Source organism: Anabrus simplex, chromosome X, assembly GCF_040414725.1.
Source record: "Anabrus simplex isolate iqAnaSimp1 chromosome X, ASM4041472v1, whole genome shotgun sequence".
Taxonomy (NCBI): domain Eukaryota; kingdom Metazoa; phylum Arthropoda; class Insecta; order Orthoptera; family Tettigoniidae; genus Anabrus; species Anabrus simplex.
The window spans coordinates 64,880,993-64,905,424 of NC_090279.1; the positions used below are offsets into that span (position 1 = coordinate 64,880,993).

Below are 24,432 nucleotides of genomic sequence, written 5' to 3' on the forward strand. Positions count from 1 at the left end.
AATTTTGGGGGATTTCTGCCCTTGAGTGAAATTGTGCTCTTGTAAATTTGAGCTCGTAGCTCAGGAAATGTAAAGTCTGCACCGCGAGGTACACTTCAACGGCGCGTATTCAAAACTAGCGCCCAAGTTTTCAAGGTTCTTAATCTTGGATTTTTTCACAATCTTGTTTTATGTTTGCTACTTGTAACTATAAAAATTGTTAAATTTTGAGTTCTGAAAATATAACCTTCAGTTTAAGTTCTAAATTCAATTCTTGACATTGTAGTTAGACCCATTCACCCCAGCACCTTCTTTAACCTCTTTCTGCTCCACGGGTATCCCCGTATCAATAATAATAATAATAATAATAATAATAATAATAATAATAATAATAATAAACAGAACCCTCCGCTGTTGCTGTGGTTGTTGTCATTTAAACGCGGCAGTCGTATCTCAAAAACCTTGCCGAGAATCTCGGAAATGACATCGTCGGGCACACGGGTGATTTTTTATGTGAACAAAATGAATTTAAACCGCAACACGAGTACAACGGTCTAACTGAAACATATGAAAATGCTGTCAAGATTTACACGCGTACGGAAAGCTTAAGAAAGTATTCACGTCTGTCGTAGCAACTGATATCATTATTACAGCCCTAGGTCTTCCCGTTTTATGCGACTGAAGACTATCATCACGGGCCCTTCCGTTTAACGTGTAATATTCGCTATTAAATTCCACTAATGCCTCTTCCAGTCAATGTTCCATAAACAGGAAATCAAGTCTCCAACTTCTCGTGGTCGACAACCTTACAAACAATGGCACTTGGTCGCCCTCGTACCGAAAACTTATTTCACAGACAAAGACGCCGTTGGTTTAGGATACAAATGTTGTTTTGAGCCGCACTATAAAACTCATTAACAAGGCCACAAAACTTTAAATTTGGGAAAGAATGTCGGCATTGAATAATTTTCTATCTCCTCTTCATCTCGCTGGAGGCCCAGACAGTTATCGAACCAAACATAAAGTTAAACTAATTGTTACCTTATTATTGAATAAATGTAACATTTCAGGTCACAAAATACAAGAGATTTGTTAAAATCTGGTCTTTATGCATAGTTTTTTGTTACAGGCTCGCACAGATAGTTTTTTTTGCGCGATAAATCTCAGCTGGGTTATCGGAATATGACGTCGAAGGTTGGAGAGGTCATCCAGTCGGCCAGCGAGCTGGCTGTATTCAGCATGCGGGACTTTCTGAACACTCAAGTCAATGAAATAAATAGCAAGCCAGAGCGAATGATATCACTGTCAGAACTCGTAAGGATGTCGCTTCTCTTGGTGAGTGTTTGTTTATTTCTCTGTAGCTGATAACAAGGGGTCAAGGGAGAGTTGATGTCAGGCTTGGAGTGGAAATTTACAATAATAATAATAAGAAGAATGTGCCACACCTGGGGACTGGGTTCATTGTAAGCCATAAGATACTGGACTCGGTAATTGACTTCGACTCGTATATTGGCTGCTAACCTTGCCCTAACAACCACTCACTCGCTAAATTTTCTTGGTCTCCATAGATACTACCAACTAGATATATCATTCCACTCTTCCATTGAGGCGTCTCTAAGGCAACAGATCTTAGCCTACTGCTGGGAGCCATCTTGGTGGTCTGTGATAATATAATAATAAACACCATATGTGGGGAAGATTGGTCTCCGTTATAAGCCTGGGAAGGCAACCAGTCTAAGGGAGAAAACCCTAAATAAACCTACCGGAGCTCACAACCTCGGTAGTATCTCGATCAGGGGGTTTAACCTCTGGTCTCCTAAGACAATTTTCAACTAAAGCATGGAGGACAAACTCACGGAAGTAACTACCCCAGGTGGTATCAAATCCACCTCCGCCTTTGGCGGTGTTAGTAGGCCTTCGGATTCTGGGGAGCCCACACCAACATGCTTTGAGGACGAGTCGGAGCGTCCTGGAACTACTAGCAATAAAATCCGATATAAGGAACATAACTATTTCGCCACATTGAACATCAACTCACTACTTAAGCTAGGCAAACTGAAGCATTTAACTGATACTTTGACTCACCACAAGATACTACTCACAGCAATACAGGAAACCAGGTATACAGATGAGAATGCCTTTGATTCGCAGGGGTTCCGTATTTTTAAGGGAAAGGTAGGGCGCAGGAGAATGAAGAATGTGCCACACCTGGGGACTGGGTTCATTGTAAGCCATAAGATACTGGACTCGGTAATTGACTTCGACTCGCCCAATAGTCGAGTGTCCCTTCTAACCTTCCGGTGCACAAACAAGATATACACTGCAGTAAATGTTCACGCACCTATCAATGAGAACAATAAACGTAACCCTGAAAGTACCGACAAATTTTGGGAAGAACTAGAGGACATCATCAGCAAAGTCCCAGAGCGTCATACAATCATTCTACTCGGGGACTTCAACGCACAGTTAGGGAAAGAGCGCAAATTTAGAGACATTGTGGGAGAATACCCAGCTCACTTACGAACAAATAGAAATGGGGAGCGTCTAGTGGGACTCTGCAAAGCTTTCAACCTGGTAATGAAGTCAACGGCCTTTAAGAAACTACCAAGGAAACAGAAGACCTGGACGTCACCCAACAACCTCTTAGGGGAATTTCAGATAGATCATGTTGCCATTGCAAGGAAAGCCCATAGAGAGATCCAGAATGTAAGAGTGTTAAGAGGAGCGAATTTGGACTCCGACCACTACCTCTCCAAAATAAAGCTGAAATTTCTACCTAGGAACACTAAAAGAACCAAGTCAGTTAAACTTACTAAGTTTGATTTAGAAAAACTTGCAACTTGCAAACAGTTTACAGAGAAATTGGAAAGAATAGAATGCAGAGATTGGGATGAATTGAGGAAAAATCTAGTAAAAGTAGCAACAGAGACTGCGCCATTACTAAAACAGAAGAAGCATGCCTGGTGGACAGCTAGATGTGAAGAAGCGGTAATGCAGAGGCAGATGGCCTGGTTAAAGTGGAACTCACAGAAGACACAAGAAAACAGACAGAAGTTCATAGAGCAACGGAAGATAACTGCCAATATCATCAGACAAGTGAAACGGCAATTCACAAAAGACCAATTGACACAGTTGGATGATGACTTCAAGAAGAACAATACCAGAAACTTTTACAGAGGCTTTAAACGGAACGTTAGTCACTACAGTCCACCCAGTCTCCATTTCCGTGGACCAGATGGGAAGATAGCCTATAATGACACTGACAATTGCCACCTTCTCGCCAAGTACTTCGAGGATCTCCTTAATTGTGAATCACCTGATACCTCTTTTGTTTACCAAGACAACATCAAGCAACCAAACTCGCAACCACCATCCAAAGAAGAAGTAATACAAATCATCCAGTCTCTGAAAAACAACAAAGCATCCGGAGAAGATTCGATAGTAGCCGAACTATGGAAGCAGGCTGGAGACAAGACTGTAAGCAAGCTGACAGAAATTCTACAAAACATCTGGGAGACCGAAACATTACCTAGTGACTGGACCACTGCACTGATTCATCCCTTGCACAAGAAAGGAGACTTGACTGGACATCAATAATTATCGAGGAATCTCATTGGTACCAGTTACATACAAAATTTTCTCTAAATCCTTATTAAATAGAGCCGAACCTCAACTAGACCCACAATTAGGAGAGTACCAGGCAGGATTTAGAAAAGGACGCTCTTGTACAGAACAGATACTCAATCTGCAATCAGTATTACATCAAGCAAAAATGGCCGGTAAGAAATACGTTGTCATTTTCGTCGACTTTACAAAGGCGTATGACTCGGTAGACAGACCTACTCTTATGAAGATTTTGCAGGAATTAGGACTTGATGAGAAGACCCATAACCTAATCAAACAGACTTTAAGCAACACCAGGTCACGAGTAAAGTTCAGAGGAGTCATATCAGAAAGTTTTGAAATTAAATCAGGAGTGAGACAGGGAGATGGTCTGTCTCCTCTCCTCTTTAACTGTGCCTTGGAGAAAGTAATAAGAGAGTGGCGAAAGGAGTTAGCTAGAATGGAGATTCCAAGTGGCATTTATTTGGGACATAAGCGCAATGAGCTCAATGTTGACTGTCTGGCGTATGCCGATGATCTGGCCCTGATATCTAATTCAATAGAAACTTCAGTGAAACAACTAAATGTTCTCAGACAACAAGCAGCAAAGGTTGGGCTACATGTGTCTCTCGAAAAAACACAATTCATCACGAACATCGGTGAATCTCCTTGTACGTTGCATCTGGAACAGGGAGAGATCAGGAAAACCAATAGGTTTAAGTACTTGGGAGAATGGTTGGAATCCAATCTCTCTGAAGGAATAGCTTTGTCAACTCGAGTTAACAGGCTTGAAATGGCCTACCAACTGACCAAGAATACGTATAATAAAAAGTGTCTCTCTCGTAATACTAAGATGAAGCACTACCAGACAGTCATCCGCCCTGAAGCCTTATATGCTTCAGAATGTCTAACATTCAACAGGAAGGGACTCATGGAAAAACTTGAAATCCAGGAAAGAAAGATAATGAGGAAGATACTGGGGCCAGTCAAGGAAGGGGACAGTTATAAAAGACGGCCTAACCAAGAGCTCTACAAGTACTGTGAAAGAATAACGAATGTAGCAAGGAAGAGACGCCTAGCATTCTATGGGCACGTCTACAGGATGCATCCTACCAGGTTGACCAACCGGATTCTCAGCTACTGGCAAAATAGGAAGACCAAGTCACCATGGTTGATGGAAGTGAATAAAGATCTACAGGAACTGGGAATAACAGAAGGAATCTTAAAGGATCGTACAGCATTCAGGAAGATGCTTAAACATAAGAAGTTCCAGGACAGATTATCAACAAAGAAGACTGGCGCCCTTTGGACAAAGGAGAGGAAGGAGCAACACAGCCTGAGGATGCGCAACTACTGGGCAAACATCAAAGCCCATTCCAAAATGCAATAGTTGAATGTCGTGGTCCTTAGCTGGCCTATACGAAACAAGAATAATAATAATAATAATAATAATAATAATAATAATAATAATAATAATAATAATAATAATAATAATAATAATAATAATAATAGACCGCCTCGTAGCCATGATCGTTAGGGCGTTGAAGTCTAAACGCTCTGACAACGTGGTTACCCGGTTCGAGTCCCGTTAGTGGAAAAAAGTTCACAATCAGAATATTGGCCGGCAGGGTAGGGGAATTGCTGGTATCCTATTTCTAAGCACTGGATAAGCCTTGATTAAATTCTAAACGTCTCTGCAGTGCTCATACGGAGTGAGGGCATATGACGCTGTTGCTGGTGATTCAACCGTTGGATGGAGACGTTAAGCCATGAGCAGTCCCCTTGCTGCTATTCGACAAGAAGAAGCGTAGGCTATGTGCCGGCACTGGGTCTCACCCTCTCCTCTCTTACCATCATATTTCATCTCATTAACTTTTCTGATAAGAAAGGACATTCGGTCATAACAAAACCGCCACGACAGATTCATCTCACCTCATACACGACCCCGTAGAGAAAACGGTACATGGGTTGGACAAATAATAATAATAATAATAATAATAATAATAATAATAATAATAATAATAATAATAATAATAATAATAATAATAATAATAATTGTTACCGTGTTTTAGTGGTAGGTAGAGGTGAAAGAAGGTGCGGGCGTGAACGGGTCTCAAACTACGGAATCAAAGTTAATGTAAAATTTAACAAGGTTATATTTTCTTTTCAAAAACAAAGAAATAACAAGCATGGCAGGTACGAAGTAGCAAGTCCAAAGGGTAGTTACAATATTCACAGGATTTGGGCTTCGCGCCCTGACTTCACAATGCTTGGGCAATCAGCTCAGTTTTACCCCAAACACAAGTTTCAACAGAGGGGCAGAAAACCCCATTCATGCCTAGGAGTCCTTGCTCCAAATTACACTGAAAAGCCTCCACGAGGCATACAACACTCAATTTTCAAAAGAGCCACACGCTCTCAACTTTAAGCCTCTCAAAGGCCACACCAAACTCCACCTTCGAGTTGTCCTCACTGGACATAGACACAGGGGTAAAATACCCAACCTACTGAGGTCTATTAAATGAAAAGGGGCAATTACATGACCTCTAAAATAACAATTTGAGAGGAGGCGATCTGCACTCCTAATACACTTGTTTTTAAAACCTAGTCTGGCTCTAGGCCACTAATGCAAGGGCTAATCCCATACTACAGAGGTGACTTTAGAAAAGAGCAATTTGTTTTACGTTAACGAAGAATAAGTTGAGAAAATAAGTTCACCTCAAAACAATGTGAGTGGGAGCTCGAGAGGGTTAGCACTCTCTATCCCAATATGCAGCTTTAAAAGAGAATAGATGAAAAGATTGGTTACATTTTAGGAAAAGGTTACATGGTGGAAACGCTTCGAACCCGCTCCGAGAGTTAAACTGCCAACCTAGCAAGAAAAGAAGTTATTAAGAGGCCATTACCTGGTGTTGAACAGCTGGAGAAGAAAGAGGCGCTTCCCGCCCCCTGCTATGTACTTTACACACTGAAAGATGGAACAGAAGTGGCGCAGAGACCCAAAAATCAGCAGTTTATATACTCTCGCGGAAGGTTCTAGGCGTTAGGGGAATGAAAACACCCGCCCACAATCACTTTATTGGGTAGGATACAGCAACATATTCAAGTTGGGGGAAGATACCTCGGATTGGTCAGAAATAAATTGAAGAAATTCGGGATTGGATACATACAAAACAAGGGGAAAGAAAGGGTTAATATTGCCAACTTAACTAATGACTGAAAGAAATTTAGCAAAGAACAAACTTTTGAAATTACATTTTCTCCAAAAAAAAACCAGTTCTTTCACTTCCCACCAGGGTGCACTATTGTTGATCTTCAGTAGTGTCCTCTAGAAGAGAAAGTTCACACTTCTTACTTCAAGCAAAACAAAAACACAATAAAAATGACACAGTTCTAAAACTCCAAAATTTCCAGGTAGTGACATCTTCTGAGAAAGTAGAAAATTAATACCGTCAATAAAGTTCAGACTTCCTCCAGCAGAGGAGTTTCAACAGGCGCACATATTAAATTAGCGGTGTGGAGGTGTACCGCCCGGTACAGACCTCCCCCCCCCCCCAAAAGTTCCTCCAGGGGTGACACATGAAATTGTTTGAAAACAAGGTCCAAGTTTTGATGTAGATATGGAGATTAATTGCCAAAAAAAATTTATAAGATTTTCTTAATTTGGTTTGATTCAGTTTCAAAATTTTGTTGTTGCAGGTGAAGTAAAGTCTTTATGGTAGTAGAAGTGGAATTCAGAAGATAAACTTTTAATACTTGAAAGTGAAGAAAAATTTTGCAATGTCCACCAAATATTGCTGTTGAATTCCCAAGTGTAGTCATTGCTTATAGTAACTGTTCATGTAGTTGATGTTGATGAAGTTGGATGGCCAGACCGGCCGTTGCAGCTTGCGTCCAAAGGAGGCCGCTCGGACCCCTCAAGTACCCTGAGATACCGCTCGCCCACACTATGAGGGGAGCAGTGGTGTTGAAACACGCCGCGCCCGCGGTGAAGGTATACAGGCTGCGGCCAAGTAGCAGGTCGTGCGCCGCACATCAGCCTTGGCCGGGAGGAGAGCTCCGGCTCGCCGTGCACATGTCGTCCTCGCTGGGGACGAGGGGGCCCGTCCTCAAACCCAGTCGCGGCACAGCGCCGTGCGGGTGCGGGGGCACTGAAACATTAAAGCTAGGCGGCAGAATATTGTTGGACCATCATCTTTTTTGAGGGCACAGGCTTGGTGGAGAGGTTGAGGGGCCAGCGGCGTGCAAATATCCATGGCATTTAATCTAAGCAAGCCACAGTGTGTATAGCAGGAGACGGGAGCGTGGTAATGGCCATGGTAAGGACAGAACGGCAGTTTAACGGATCGGGGAAGGTTTTACAAAAAATGCTTACATATAAAACAAAATAGAAGGAGCAGAATGCCTTAAGAGTAGAAACTCAAAAAAAATATAACCTTCATATTCCTATCAAATTATATGAAGCAAGTTGACACAAAATTTACACCGGTTTCACCTGGGACAGGTGAACCCTAAATATCCTCTCGGTGGCTGGATTGCTTACTAACAATGTAACCGGCGTAAGAAAATCGAGAATGATACAAGGCCCATGAAATCTGGGGGCAAGCTTGCCCGCGGGAACAAAGTTCTTGACCATAACTTGGTCACCTACCTTCAAAGGGGTGGGTCTCCGTCCACGATCATACCTTTCCCTAACCTTTTCATGAGACACTTTAAGCTTGGCTTTAGCCTTCTTCCAAAGATCTTTAATGTTGTCCGGATCTATTGTCTCGGGTAGAATGTCACTCAGAGACCAGAGGTTAGAGAGCGGCGTGTTGGGAACAAACTTGAACATCAACGAGGCTGGAGTAAATTTATGTGATTCATGAACCGCCGAATTCAAAGCAAAAGCTAACCAATGCAGGGACGTGTCCCACCTGGAATGATCTTCATGATGATAGGCAATAAGTGCGGACCTGAGATTACGGTTAACTCGTTCAGCCAGAGATGGTTGAGGGTAATAAGCAGAAGTAGTTACATGAGAGATGGACAAGTCAAAACAGAATTTACGAAATAAATTAGATGTAAAAGCCTTAGCATTGTCAGATACAATATATTGGCACGGACCAAAAGAAGCAAAAATAGAATTTAAGCAAGTAATGGTGGACTGAGCGGTAGCCAGCTTAGTCGGAAATAACCAGGAAAATCTAGTAAAGCCATCTACGCATACAAGGATGAACTTGTTAGCATTTCCCTTTGACTGGGGGAAGGGTCCTACATAATCAATATACAGGCGTTCCATGGGGCGCGATGCTTGATGCGAAGACAAAAGGCCTACCTTGGTGGACATGGTGGGTTTACTAAGCAAACAAGATTTACAAGCTTTTACAAGTTCACGGACTTCACCGTCCATACCTTTCCAAATGAACCTTTCACGAATCTTTTCACGAGTTTTAAAGATTCCGAGATGCCCGCCCAATGGGGTCTCATGATAGTACTTGAAGATCATAGGTACAAGTACAGCTGGAACGACAACTTTCATCATCTTATCATGCCTCGAAGGGCAACATAAAACCCCATTCCTCAGAACATAAGGGACAACATGTTCCCCAGAAGAAAGGGTTTCCATTATCGGAGCCAGCGTCGGATCTTCACGTTGGTATTTCTCGATATCCCTAAAGAGCATGGGAGCATCTGTTAAGATGGCATTAACATCAAATAGTATGGACTCGGGAGGTGATGAACTGTCGACCGGTTCATAGGTCTCGACGTCGTTGGAAAACATACGGCTGAGTCCATCAGCAACAACATTTTCAGTACCTCTAATATGCCTGACATCGATTTGGAAGGCAGAAATACGGATGGCCCAACGGGCTATACGACCAGTACGACGCGGCCTACCTAAGACCCAGCTTAAGGCTTGATTATCTGTCTCCAGGTCGAATTTGACGTGTTCCAGATAGAGACGGAACTTTTCTAAGGCGAATAAGACTGCCAAACCTTCGAGCTCATAGATGGAATACTTGGCTTCTTGAGCCGATAGAGTCCTAGATGCATAGGCGATGGGTCGCCTCCCTAGTTCAGTCTCTTGAAGAAGGACTGCCGCTACTGCTGACGACGACGCATCGGTTTGGACGATGAATTTCTTCGAGAAATCAGGCATAGCAAGTACAGGGGCATTACAGAGAGCTAATTTAAGATCTTCAAAAGCGGCTTGTTGAGAAGGTCCCCACTCGAATTTGATGCCTTTCCTACGAAGAAGGTTCAAGGGCGCCGCTCTATTAGCGAAGTTAGGAATAAACTTCCTGAAGAAATTCACCATACCAATGAACCTGGCGATACCTTTAATGTCCTTGGGAGGTTGAAAATCTCGGATGGCCTGTGTTGTAGAATGATCGACTGCTACACCATCAGGTGACACAATATGCCCGAGGAATGACATAGAGGGCTTAGCAAAGGCAACCTTGGACAACTTCACAGTTAACCCAGCCTTACGAAGGCGATCGAGAACTTCTCGCAGATGATCTAGATGTTCTTCAAAGGTTTCCGAAAATACGACGACATCATCCAAGTAGTGGTACAAGTATTCAAATTTGATGTCGGAGAAGACCCTATCTAGCAGCCTAGTGAGTACAGCTGCTCCCGTGGGGAGCCCGAAAGGCACGCGGTTGTGTTCATATAAATTCCAGTCCGTGGAAAACGCTGTAAGGTGTTTAGACTCTTCGGCAAGGGGAATTTGATTATAGGCCTGATTCAAATCCAAGATAGTAAAGAACTTGGCCTTACGGAACCATGAAAAACAAGAATGAAGGTCGGGAAGGGGCACAGATTGTAACACCACCTTCCGATTGAGAGCCCTATAATCAATGACAGGCCTGAAGCCTCCTTGGGGTTTCGGGACTAGAAAAATAGGCGAAGAATACGCCGACTTAGAGGGCCTAATAATACCATCCTTCAACATTTGATCGATGATTTCCTTCAATGCCTTCATTTTAGGTGGAGATAGCCTATAAGGTGGAAAACGGACAGGAATCGAATCCGTGACCTCAATTTTGTATTCAATAAGGTCAGTAACACCAAGAGTATCAGAGAACACCTCCGGAAAGGACTGACACAATTTGCGAATACTATCAGCCTGCTCCTCAGGTAGATGTCTAAGGTCTAACAACATCTCATCCTGGGTGGGCGAAATAGATGAACATGATACAGAATTACACTTTAACAAGGGAATTTTACAATTGGACGCAAACTTGAATGTGCACGACCTACTCTGGAGATCGAGCACGAGACCAGTGTGAGAAATGAAGTCCGCTCCCAGAATGATGGGGCAAGACAAGTGCTTAGCCACAAACAGTTTGGTTTTCCATGTAAATTTAAAAATACGAATTTTGACCAGTAAGGAACCTAGAATTTCTAACGGAGATGAATTAGCCGAAACATATAGGACAGGAGATGAGACATAGTCAGGTAGTTTACAAACAGATTTCAATTTAGAATACCATTCAGCCGAAATAATCGAACAGACACTGCCTGAATCTAATAAAGCGGTTATAGGCTCATTGTTTAACTCAATCTTAAGAAAAGGAATAGGAGCGGGGGAATCCGCCGCAATCTTAAGACACTCTTTGGGACATTCAAGAGATGCATTTGAAAATTGCTCGTTCCCTGAATTTACAACCTGTTTACTAGGGGCTGAGTCTCGGGAAGATGGATTAGTCGACTCAGCCGAAGCCACTAGTCACTTTTTATTATTGGCATAGGTGGAATTTGCACCAGAAGTTGAGCAGGAGGGGGTGCTATTCGAATTTGGGCAATTCTTGGCGATATGTGAGAGAGCCCCACATTTAAAACAGCCTTGTGATGAACCAGCCCCCTTACTTGTCCCACTCGACTTGATCAGTGGACACTTATTGCGCAGGTGGTCAGGCGACCCACAAGCATAACATTTACGAGGGGTGACTGATCGGCGAGGTGGAGGGCGAGTATTAATAAAGGAAGGCGGGGGTTCTTTCGCTACACGCAAAGAATCGGCGTATCTAACTCCTTCCGCTGAGACGGCCAATGCTTCAAGTTCCGAGAAAGTTTGCGGGCACGCCGCGAAACACAGATATGACCTGTAGGGTGGTGAAATGCCTTCTACAATGGCTTGTACAATCTGATCCTCAGGGAAGTGAAGAGCAAACACCCTAGTATAAAACTTAATGTCCTGTATGAAATCAGCCAAGTTTTCATCCAAGCGTTGTACACGGTAATAGTACTTCTGAATCAGAGATGACCTCGCGCGGGCGGGAATAAAATTTGCAAGCAAGTGTGCATGAAAATCTTCAATAGATGACTGTTCAGCTATGGCTCTTACTATTTTATCAGAGAGAATACCAATTGCATAAGGATAGATAATTTGCAAAATTTGACATGGAGAAAGAGAAAACACAAGGGCATGATCCTGAAATTCAACTAGAAATCTTAAAAATGAAATTACGTCACTGGTGGTATTAACGGAAAACTTAGAGATACCTCTGAGCAACATTGCCAAGGGATGAGGCAAGCTACTAAACCCGGGTGACATAGTAGGTAAAGGTTTCAATGGCAAGGTAGTTAATTCAGAACGTACATTATTTAATGAGTTACGGCGTTCAGACTCGTCCAATGGGGCAGAGGTTGTTTGAGCAGCAATGGATTTCCTATTGACTTCTCCCTTATGAGGCTCTTCCTCGCTACCTACATTCACCGTGACGGGTTGATCAGTTTTGGGAGGAACCTCCCCAGTTAACAATTGAGTGACCTTGCTAGATAATTCAGACATATTTTCAAGCAGCGTACTAGCTTCCTTCTTCTGAACGTCATTCAACTTTAGAGACAACAGATCGTTAACTCTATTTGAAAAATGAAACAGCCTAGCTTGCACACGCTTAATTTGATTAGGAGAAGGATCATTTTCATCAAAAAAACTAACTACAGAAGCTAGCCCAGTAATATTCTCCGTGATCGTGGAAAGAGAGTCGTCAATTTCTTTCTCTCCCAAGGTGGGGATGGAAATGGGCAAATCAAGGGACTCTCTAAGCTTATTGGTGTCTACTGCAACCGTGCCTCCAGATTGCACATTTCTAATAGTTAACTCATATATTAACTCCTCTTTGCGCAAATAGTTAAAATGGAGAACATCGCGAGAGCCGGGCATGGTGACAGAACAAGTTTGAAAAAATCAAAAAAAAATCCAGCAACTGAGAAAATTGTTAGAGTTCGGAACAAAATAATGTTTAGCCGTCAAAAGGGGCTGAAATGAGACCCATTCAACCACGCTCTGCTACCACTTGTTACCGTGTTTTAGTGGTAGGTAGAGGTGAAAGAAGGTGCGGGCGTGAACTGGTCTCAAACTACGGAATCAAAGTTAATGTAAAATTTAACAAGGTTATATTTTCTTTTCAAAAACAAAGAAATAACAAGCATGGCAGGTACGAAGTAGCAAGTCCAAAGGGTAGTTACAATATTCACAGGATTTGGGCTTCGCGCCCTGACTTCACAATGCTTGGGCAATCAGCTCAGTTTTACCCCAAACACAAGTTTCAACAGAGGGGCAGAAAACCCCATTCATGCCTAGGAGTCCTTGCTCCAAATTACACTGAAAAGCCTCCACGAGGCATACAACACTCAATTTTCAAAAGAGCCACACGCTCTCAACTTTAAGCCTCTCAAAGGCCACACCAAACTCCACCTTCGAGTTGTCCTCACTGGACATAGACACAGGGGTAAAATACCCAACCTACTGAGGTCTATTAAATGAAAAGGGGCAATTACATGACCTCTAAAATAACAATTTGAGAGGAGGCGATCTGCACTCCTAATACACTTGTTTTTAAAACCTAGTCTGGCTCTAGGCCACTAATGCAAGGGCTAATCCCATACTACAGAGGTGACTTTAGAAAAGAGCAATTTGTTTTACGTTAACGAAGAATAAGTTGAGAAAATAAGTTCACCTCAAAACAATGTGAGTGGGAGCTCGAGAGGGTTAGCACTCTCTATCCCAATATGCAGCTTTAAAAGAGAATAGATGAAAAGATTGGTTACATTTTAGGAAAAGGTTACATGGTGGAAACGCTTCGAACCCGCTCCGAGAGTTAAACTGCCAACCTAGCAAGAAAAGAAGTTATTAAGAGGCCATTACCTGGTGTTGAACAGCTGGAGAAGAAAGAGGCGCTTCCCGCCCCCTGCTATGTACTTTACACACTGAAAGATGGAACAGAAGTGGCGCAGAGACCCAAAAATCAGCAGTTTATATACTCTCGCGGAAGGTTCTAGGCGTTAGGGGAATGAAAACACCCGCCCACAATCACTTTATTGGGTAGGATACAGCAACATATTCAAGTTGGGGGAAGATACCTCGGATTGGTCAGAAATAAATTGAAGAAATTCGGGATTGGATACATACAAAACAAGGGGAAAGAAAGGGTTAATATTGCCAACTTAACTAATGACTGAAAGAAATTTAGCAAAGAACAAACTTTTGAAATTACATTTTCTCCAAAAAAAACCAGTTCTTTCACTTCCCACCAGGGTGCACTATTGTTGATCTTCAGTAGTGTCCTCTAGAAGAGAAAGTTCACACTTCTTACTTCAAGCAAAACAAAAACACATCAAAAATGACACAGTTCTAAAACTCCAAAATTTCCAGGTAGTGACTTCTTCTGAGAAAGTAGAAAATTAATACCGTCAATAAAGTTCAGACTTCCTCCAGCAGAGGAGTTTCAACAGGCGCACATATTAAATTAGCGGTGTGGAGGTGTACCGCCCGGTACAATAATAATAATAATAATAATAATAATAATAATAATAATAATAATAATAATAATAATAATAATAATAATAATAATAATGGCGAATATCCTGCGAGCAGGCCTGGTGCAGGTCTTATAGGTGACCTGAATGTCTCGGGGATGCGGCTCCTACTTAAGAAGACATCACAAACACACGGCCCCCGATTAACCAATTTAGGTTAAAATCTCGACACGGCAGCTAATCTGACCAGGTACCTATTGTACAAAACCATTTCACCATGGAGCTGGGCAATTTAAGGACGAAATATCTCTATAGAGTAGTGGAAGTTTCATAGAATTTGAGTGGGATATTTTGTGGTTGATGAATGTTCAAACAAGGGAACGTGATGTAACAAGGGTGAGCTGTCAGTGGTGGAGATAAGTCGAAGGAGAGCAAGTTAAGTGCGGTCTCTCCACACGAGCTATAGTGAGGCTTTCAGGAGCTCATTTGCAGTAGGCACCAAGCTATACAGTTAAGTGCAGTCTCTCCACACGAGCAATAGAGGAGAGCAAAGAGAGGCTTACAGGAGCTCATTTGCAGCAGGCAGCAAGCTATACAGTTAAGTGCGGTCTCTCCACACGAGCTATAGAGGGACAATCCTTATTAATAGTACATTACTTATTGCATGTAGTAATATCAGTTCCACGTTTATCCTCCCGTCTCTTTGGACGCTCTGTCTGCCGGAATTATTAGTACCACACTGGATAGTATCCGTCATTGGACTTTGGATCTTAGTTTTGCTGTTGGCTGAACTACAGTCGAAGATTCCCCAGCCAACACGTGCGGGATCTCGCAGGACTCCTCTTTTCTTGATCTTCCCTAATGATACGACCAGGGTAGGGGAGCTGCACATTTCTATTCATCCTGGTCAATGGAGTAGACCCGCATTTCAAATGCTCCTAATCTTCTGACGATGGCTTTCCTCACACCACCTTCGACAAGATCTGCTGCATGTCGTCAGTTTATTTCTACAGTATTCCTTCCTCAAAGAATATGCGTGTAAAGTGTGCTAAGAGGCCACAGAATCAGGACTATGATGGCGCTTAGGTCATGCAGGCATAACACTTAAAACACTATCCCTGACAATGTCCATGTATAGAGTTATGTGTGTGTAATATGAGTGTCCGTGAGTTGACGTATTACAGCTCAGCTGTTTGTTCCCTTACTCCCAAGTCTTCCCAGCTCGAAGTTTCCAATATTTTCATTACACTACTCTTTGTCGGAAGCCACCCAGAGCAAATCGCGCTGCTCTCCTGTGGATCTTTTCATGTTGTTCTTGAGTCAAGTAATCCTGGTGAGTCACTCACACGCTGAACGGGTCTTACGAACAACTCATATGCCTCTGGTTTACATCCTTACTGCGACCCCTAAATACACCCATAACTATATGAAGAGATGTGTAAAGCTCAGCTAGGTACTTGATCTATTTTCATAGCATCGACACAGTAATTAACATACAAGAAAACACCGCCGTTCAGTAAAACTGCCTTTCGGGATCCGCTCTTCATCATAATATGACCAGATAATGCTCTACCTGCTCTATTGCACTGGTTTTGCTTTCTTGAAATGTAGGCAACAATTGTAGTCCAACATCCCTCTCTTACTTGTACAGCCCTGTTAATACGCCTGCGAAGGTAATAGCGATGCAGTCCATCCGGCCTCCTGAATATAAAATATCTGCTGTATCTTGCTTGAGCCCTGCTAGTTGATCGTCACGGAAAGGAATTTTCCTAAACACAAATTTTCTTCTATCAGAACAGTTTGAAACTTTGAAGATGTGTCCAATATAACTATAAAGAATATTTTCTTCAGCTTCCGCGCACCACATGTCAAGCTGGGGATACTATAGAGACTCTGAATTAATTTGGTATAGCTCCTTCATGCAAGCAGCCAAGTAACTGGGGAAGTGCTCCGAGATAAATAGGTAATTATGTCCAACATGGGCACATTTAGAGAAGATGTATGGTAGAATAATAGAGGAGAAGTTGTAGTTATTACTGGCATTTATGTTCACTGTATCGATATTGTGGCCTCGTTAAGTTGTATATGCTGGCACCTGTGTGAAATACCTTGAACCGTCAGATATTCAAGTAATTTGCCTTTCTGAGACAAGAGTCCCTATCATCGATTTTGTTCTGCTCGTTGTTGTTGAAAGCACATTAACAATCCGAATGGAAGTTGGTATTTGGAACTTGGGTAAGCTATCGCCAGTCAGTTTTTCTTTCAATCATTCAGAAGTTATCAAATCTGTCAACAATTTCATCAGCCTATCAAATTATGTGATATCAAATAGATTATCTAATCGAAATGTATAAAAATGTATCCTTCCAGAAACAGCGGCTGTTACTCTATTTAAAGAGTGAATTTTTGAGCTAAGGTTTCTTGTAGTGATTGACTTGTGTGTGGCGAGGCAGTAGCCTGAACATGAGCTAATTAACAAGGTATGGCAGAACATTAAATATGTGAATCTCGGGAGGATTTCGATGTTTATAGCAAGCATGCGACTATTAGGTTGTCCGCATTTCTGTAAAATACATATAGGGCTTATTCTCTGGTGTTCGGTTTCCTTAATATAGAGAGGGTAACCGGGTAATACTAACCCCATGGGTAAAATACCCCTTCTGCGTTAAGGGTCTGTGATGTCAGACAATTGTGAATAATGTATTACACTGCCCCGAAAACAGGCGTATTGTAAAATCATTGTGAACTAGAATCGAGGGTTCGAGCCCAGTCTAATGTCAAACTAGAAGCTACGGCTCCTTTCGATTCCGTGTATCGTTTGCAAAACAATTTATGGATTGGATACCAGGGTTCGATCCCTGACCTATGACATGTGCTCCTGAAGCTATGGCTTCTTTACGCGAAGTATGAGTTTTCCATTTGTAAAGACTAGCCTAATAATACCCCGAAACCTACTGGTCATCAGACTCTGACAGACGTGAGTCCTCTCCCCCAGATATGTTGTTAAATATCAGAACATTCGAGCTCCTTATTGTAAATTTCTCGAGCGTTGAAATTCCATTTCTTGTTTCACGTTCAAAGAGTTAGAAAGGAAAGAAAATCCAATTCCGAATATATTGTATTGGTAAATATCATCTCTGCACCTTACGTTCTCTGCCCCGTGCAAGTAATTGCAATCAGTGTTCAGTGAGAAATTATCACAGGACGAGTTCTCCGCACAATAGTTACTTGGACTAGATGGGGCTGTAGTCTTACTCCGTTATAGAAATGTAGGCCACGACAGGGAGGAAATATAGCAAGGGACGTGGAATGGTCAGATAATTTAACAATTACCTAGAACAAAGTTCATGAAGCTCTCATGATGATAATTAACAAGTAGCTAGGATCAAGTTCATAAATCCTGTCAGAATACATAAAACTGCACAGGGAAACAGACGATTACATTACACAGGTAAATACTGCGCGCTGTTTTGTTAACTGACTATCAAAGTTTTCAAACTGGGCTGAAGATCTAAGGTAATGTGTTTGTTTGACTGAGGATGGATAGATGAAACCGAAATCAGTGTTCTGCCTTGAAGTACCAAATTTTCTGACACGACCTCCTTTAGAATGTCATTTTAGTAATAGTTAACTGTAGAACTCTGTACCTGTTCCAGGTTTCCTTGCCCTTGATGCTAGCAGTTTCACTGGCGAGCGCAGATCACTGTGCATCGTCTGTGGGCTCTAAGTTGGACATGTCTGTGCAAGGCCGCAAGAACGCCAGTGGACATTGGATGATAACGGTACCGTGTGTTCTCAATTGCAGAGTTGTGCTTCTGTGTTGGATGGATAATATTTTATGTTATAAATACATGTTTCTTAGGGCTTTTTAATCAAAATGTTTGCATGCGCCATTCGAATTTAATCCAGCTTTCAAGTCACAGTAATACAGTTCGTGGAATTAATCTAACAGGTACTTGATATCAAAGTGCATCAAACCACTGCCTTCGCGATATACAGTCCGTTCTGTAGCTCCGATGACGTCACGCAAAGAGGTGAACTGTTTTCTCCGTCCGACCAGTGCAATGCAAGGACATAATATGTATGTACTTTTTAATCATGAAATATTCACATATGTTGTATTAATATAACAGGTGAGATCATTACCAACTCTAATCTCATCACATCTCGCAAGTCAGGTCTATGTAATTTTATCTAAGTAGGTTTGAAGTGTGATTTACACGGTCAAAGCTCGAGGGATTTTGTCTTCAGTTTACCCAACAAATAATTATTATGTATTAATAGGAATATGGAGACAATAAACGTACAACAACAACAACAACAATAATAATAATAATAATAATAATAATAATAATAATAATAATAATATAGTTTTAATAGTAGAGCAAGATGGATTCAAAAACAATGACATCGGCGTCAGCATTTTCAGAAGAGGTCAGAGGAGCCTAGTTTTAAGGCTAGCTGCCCTTCTCGACATGCCCACCCTCCCTATCGAAGTATCGCTAACCTCACAGCTGTTATCTCGACGGAACTTAGCCACGTGTTCGGAATTTTCAAAATGGCAACGAACCCTAACCTCACTGCTATCACCTTGACGGGTCTTAGCCATGTGAATAAGTTCCCGACTCCACTTTTGCCAAGACCTCTCCTCACAGTGCATAGTTTTAAAGCTAAATCCTAATTTTGTTTTTCACCCCGTTTTTGCTACAGATATACTTACGTTATTGTTATAATATCAATCTGGTGAGCATGGAGTAGAGAGAGCATGATGAATAACGACGGGTCGGGTAAGGAGAAATGTTAAAAATCTAGAGAATATATTTTTTATAATTTTACATCGTGATTATAGAAATTGAAAATGTAATTTTAAAATGAATGATGATGTAATGATCTTTTTAGATAATTTTCCCCTTTTTACACATAATTATTGTATTTACAACAATGAAAGATTCATGAATACTATATACATAAAAATATCAAGGCATAACAACACCTACACGTCTTTGTACCCCTATGGTACATTCATAAGGGAATCACTATTCCACTGACATTTATCTTCATATGGAATTAATGAACATTTGTTCTGTTCAGTAGCAAAAACATGATGTATGTGTGATGGTATTCTCATCTGTCCACAAGAAAGTGCATTTGTAGATGCTAGTATCTTACGATAGTGTGGAAATTGTAAATGGCTGCCTGGGATTGAACGTACACCTTTCGCCTTTATTTGGAGATTGAGAATTTTCTGTCACATATGCATACATTTTTGGTGCCAAACCAATAAACTCTGGCATAACATTAATACCACATTCACCTTTCATAAGACAAAAAGTTAAAAATAAAACAATGTAGCATTTTTATTTTTTTGTATTCGTCATCATCATCATCATCATCATCAACGTCATCATTATTTGTATATTTTTTATTTCTGAAAATGTTCTTACATATTCATTACTTTATCGGAAAAACCATAATGTCACATATTCAATATATGAAAGAAATTAGAAAGTAAAATATATTTAGGAAACACTATTAGTGTTTTTTTATATTGCAATCATATGTAGAAATGATAAAAAACAAAATTTCAACTATTAAATAATATAGATAAATGATGATGAGTGTGTCAGTAGGCCGGAATTTGGACACGGGGGCTAGATAATGGCCACCAGGACATGGCAAACAGGCACATATTTAATAGAGGGGAAGGTTTACAAGATAATTCCGTCATGGTTGTGGCAGAAGGCCTCCATATTACAATATAAAGTTACCTATTTTAAAATTCCAAACTGTTTTGAAAGAAAAATAACCTTCTCTTACTGACAAGATTTAGTTGCCTGTGTGGAGTTTATACTGGTTGCACTTGAGAAAGGTCAGCCCTAAATATCCTCTCAGTGGCTGGGTTGCTGACCAATAGGGAGACAGGGGTTAGGAAATCAAAAGTAATACATGGCCCATGAAATCTGGGGGCAAGCTTGCCCGCAGCTACAATTTATTTTTACCATAACCTTATCTCCGAATTTTAAATTGGTGGGCCTCCACGATCATACCTTCCCATAACCTTTTCGCGAGAAGCTTTAAGGTTACTTTTGGCCTTTATCCTTAGATCTCTAATAATATCGGGATCTATTTCCTTAAGTGACCAAAGATTAGAGAGAGGTGTGGGCAGGAACAAACTTGAGACAGGCAGGGGTAAAATGAAATGGCGTATGGCTTTTAGTGCTAGGAGTGTCCGAGGACTTGATCGCCTCGCCAGGTGCAGGTCTTTTGATGTGACACCTCTGGGCGACCTCCGTGTCATGATGAGGATTAAATGATGATGAAGACGACACATAAACCCAGCCCCTGTGCCAGAGAAATTAACCAATTATGGTTAAATTTTCCGACCCTGCCGGGAATCGCACCCGGGTCCCTTGTGACCAAAGGACAGCACGCCAACCATTTAGCCGTGGAGCCGGACGAGGCAGGGGTGAACTTGTGTGACTCATGAACAGCTGAATTTAAAGCAAAAGGTAACCAATCCAACGAAGTATCCCACCTGGAATGATCTTCATGGTGAAAAGCAATCAATGCCGATCGAAGATTACGATTAACCCGCTCAGCCAGAGATGGTTCAGGGTAATAAGAAGAAATTGTGAAATAGACAGGTCAAAACAGACTTTTCGGAAGAGGTTGGATGTGAAAGCCTTAGCATTATCGGAAACTATATATTGGCAAGGACCAAAAGAAGCAAAGATAGTATTAAGTCACGAAATAGTAGACTGAGCGGTGGCCGGAAACAACCATGAAATGCTACACGCACCAGAATGAATGAGTAGTGGAGCAGTGGGGATCCCAAACACTTGGCGTCAGCACCCGAGGTCATTGACCCCGGCAAAAGGTCATTGACCCCGTGACGTCATGACAACGTGACCGTGACGTCACGACCACATGATCTAGTTTGTAAACAAAGGCATGCGGTTTTTTGACTGCTGTCAAGCTGACAACTGCCATATTTAAATAAGCACGCTTCGCTAACCTCAGTGCTGCCATATTTACGGCACTAAACTTCATAGCTACCACCTTAGGAACGTGGTGGCGGGCAATTTGAAATTCCACGTGCTCTTTTGTCAGCTTTCAGCGGCCATCTTTAAACAAGAGAGCATAGCTAATACCTTAGACACGTAGTGGCGGGCAATTTGAAATTCCATGCGCTTTTTGACAGCTGTCAGAGGCCATCCTTAAATAAAAGAGCATCTTGACTGGGCTAAATCCTCATGGGTGCTACCTCAGTCACGCGAGTGCGCGAAATTTGAAATTCCACGTGCTTTTATTTGCTACCTTAGCCACGTGGGTGTGTGAAATTTGAAATTCTACGTGCTCTTGTTTGTAACCAAAGCTACGAGCAATTTGAAACAATTCGATATTTCATGTTACATGTTTATGCGATAATTTTTTGAATGCTAGGGGCTTAAATGTAAGTTATGCATTTCTTATTTCACTTTACGCATGACCTACAGGCTTATATCGCATGCCAACAGATTCAAATAGTATATTTCCGAATCGAAATATCAAGTTACATTTTAATCCGATAATTTGTTCGACTGCCAGGGGCTTAAATGTAAGCAATGTATTTCTTATGGCTCCAGGCGTTCTGTTTGTTTTCGCTCCTCCATGAGATACAAGCTTGTAACCTATACCAACACAGTGAAGTAATATGTTTCCGAACCGATATTTAATGTTACATGTTTTTACGATAATTTGTTCGACAGCTAGGGGCTTAAATGTATCCAATATATTTGTTATGGCACTAGGCGTCCGGTTTGATGTCACTCATGCATAAGCTGCAAGCTTATAGCCTATGCTAACAGATTGAAATTATATGTTTCCGAACCGATATTTCAAATACATTTTTATGCGATAATTTTTTCCACTGCTAGGGGCTTAAATGTAAGCAATGTATTTCTTATAGCGCTACCCGAACTGTTTATTTCACTTTCCGCATGAGCTACATGCTTATAACTCATGCCAACACATTCAGATAGTATATTTTGGAACCCAAATTTCAAGTTACATGTTTATCAGATAATTTGTTCGACTGCTAGGAAATTAAATGTAACTAATTTATTTCTTATGGCACTAGACATTCTTATCAGAGCCCACGTATAGCTGGGCCTATGTATAATCGTCATCTTGCGGAATCGCCCATAGCCGTCATCTTTATCCACAAGAGGCCATGTACAGCCGCCTGCTTGTGCAATCGCCCATAGCCGTCATCTTTCTCCAAAGAAGTCCGTGTATAGCCGCCATCTTGTGCAATCACCCATAGCCGACATCATTCTCCAAAGAAGCCAGTGTATAGCCGCCATCTTGTTCAATCAACCATAGCCGTCATCTTTCTCCAAAGAAGTCCGTGTATAGCCGCCATCTTGTGCAATCGCCCATAGCCGTTATCTTTCTCCAAAGAAGTCCGTGTATAGCCGCCATCTTGTGCAATCACCCATAGCCGTCATCCTTCTCCAAAGAAGCCAGTGTATAGCCGCCATCTTGTGCAATCGACCATGACCGCCATCTTTCTCCATAAGAGCCTGTGTATAGCCGCCATCTTGTGCAATCACCCATAGCCGTCATCTTTCTCCAAAGAAGTCCGTGTATAGCCGCCATCTTGTGCAATCACCAATAGCCGTCATCTTTCTCCAAAGAAGTCCGTGTATAGCCGCCATCTTGTGCAATCACCCATAGCCGTCATCTTTCTCCAAAGAAGCCAGTGTATAGCCGCCATCTTGTGCAATCGACCATGACCGCCATCTTTCTCCATAAGAGCCTGTGTAGAGCCGCCATCTTGTGCAATCGCCCATAGCCGTTATCTTTCTCCAAAGAAGTCCGTGTATAGCCGTCATCTTGTGCAATCACCCATAGCCGTCATATTTCTCCAAAGACGTCCGTGTATAGCCGCCATCTTGTGCAATCACCCATAGCCGTCATCTTTCTCCAAAGAAGTCCGTGTATAGCCGTCATCTTGTGCAATCACCCATAGCCGTCATCTTTCTCCAAAGAAGTCCGTGTATAGCCGCCATCTTGTGCAATCACCCATAGCCGTCATCTTTCTCCAAAGAAGCCCGTGTATAGCCGCCATTTTGTGCAATCACCCATAGCCGTCATATTTCTCCAAAGAAGTCCGTGTATAGCCGCCATCTTGTGCAATCGCCCATAGCCGTTATCTTTCTCCAAAGAAGTCCGTGTATAGCCGCCATCTTGTGCAATCGCTCATAGCCGTCATCTTTCTCCAAAGAAGTCCGTGTATAGCCACCATCTTGTTCAATCGCCCATAGCCGTCATCTTTCTCCAAAGAAGTCCGTGTATAGCCGCCATCTTGTGCAATCACCCATAGCCGTCATCTTTCTCCAAAGAAGCCAGTGTATAGCCGCCATCTTGTGCAATCGACCATGACCGCCATCTTTCTCCATAAGAGCCTGTGTATAGCCGCCATTTTGCGCAATCGCCCATAGGCCTTAAGAGTCTGTGTACAGCCGCCATCTTGCGCAGTAGGTCCCTCAGCTAGCTTTCTCTAAAAGAGCTTGTGTATAGCCGCCATCTTCCACAAGCGCCCCTAAGACGTCTATATAGAGCCGCCATCTTGCGCAAGCGTCCCTAAGCCTTCTCTTAAGAGCAGCCGCCATCTAACGCAAACGCCCATAGGCCGTCTCATAAGAGGCTATGTATAACCGCCATCCTGCGCAAGCGCCTGTAAGCCGTCTCAAAAGAGCAGCCGCCATCTTGCGCAAGCGCTTCTAGGCCGTCACATAAGTGCAGCCACCATCTTGGGCAAGCGCCACTACGTCGTCTCATAAGAGCTGCCGCCATCCTGCGCAAGCGCTCCTATGGCGTCCCACAAGAAGCTGTCTTGCGCAGTAGGTCCCTCAGCTAGCTTACTCTAAAAGAGCTTGTGTATAGCCGCCATCTGATGCAAATGGCTTAAAACTAAGGATAGTCCCTTATCAAATTGGCGGTTGTGAGCGTAGGCTCGCTCTCTTAGGCGTCGGGAAGGGCAACTAGGCTTTAGAGTAAGGTTAGGCCCTTCAAGATAGCGAATGTAGGGTTAGAGTCGCTCTCTTATGCAAA

General features: G+C 42.2%; 1 protein-coding gene across 1 annotated transcript in view; it reads left to right on the forward strand.

Moving 5' to 3' along the window:
• Nucleotides 1-1,263: 1,263 nt before the first annotated feature.
• LOC136886680 (hemolymph lipopolysaccharide-binding protein-like) overlaps nt 1,264-24,432 on the forward strand; it is a 51,187-nt gene continuing 28,018 nt past the window's right edge. Inside the window, exons 1-2 of the mRNA XM_068230579.1 lie at nt 1,264-1,314; nt 17,991-18,116. Coding sequence (XP_068086680.1) covers nt 1,273-1,314; nt 17,991-18,116 — 168 coding nt within the window. The 5' untranslated portion in view covers nt 1,264-1,272. The remainder of the gene's footprint in view (nt 1,315-17,990; nt 18,117-24,432) is intronic.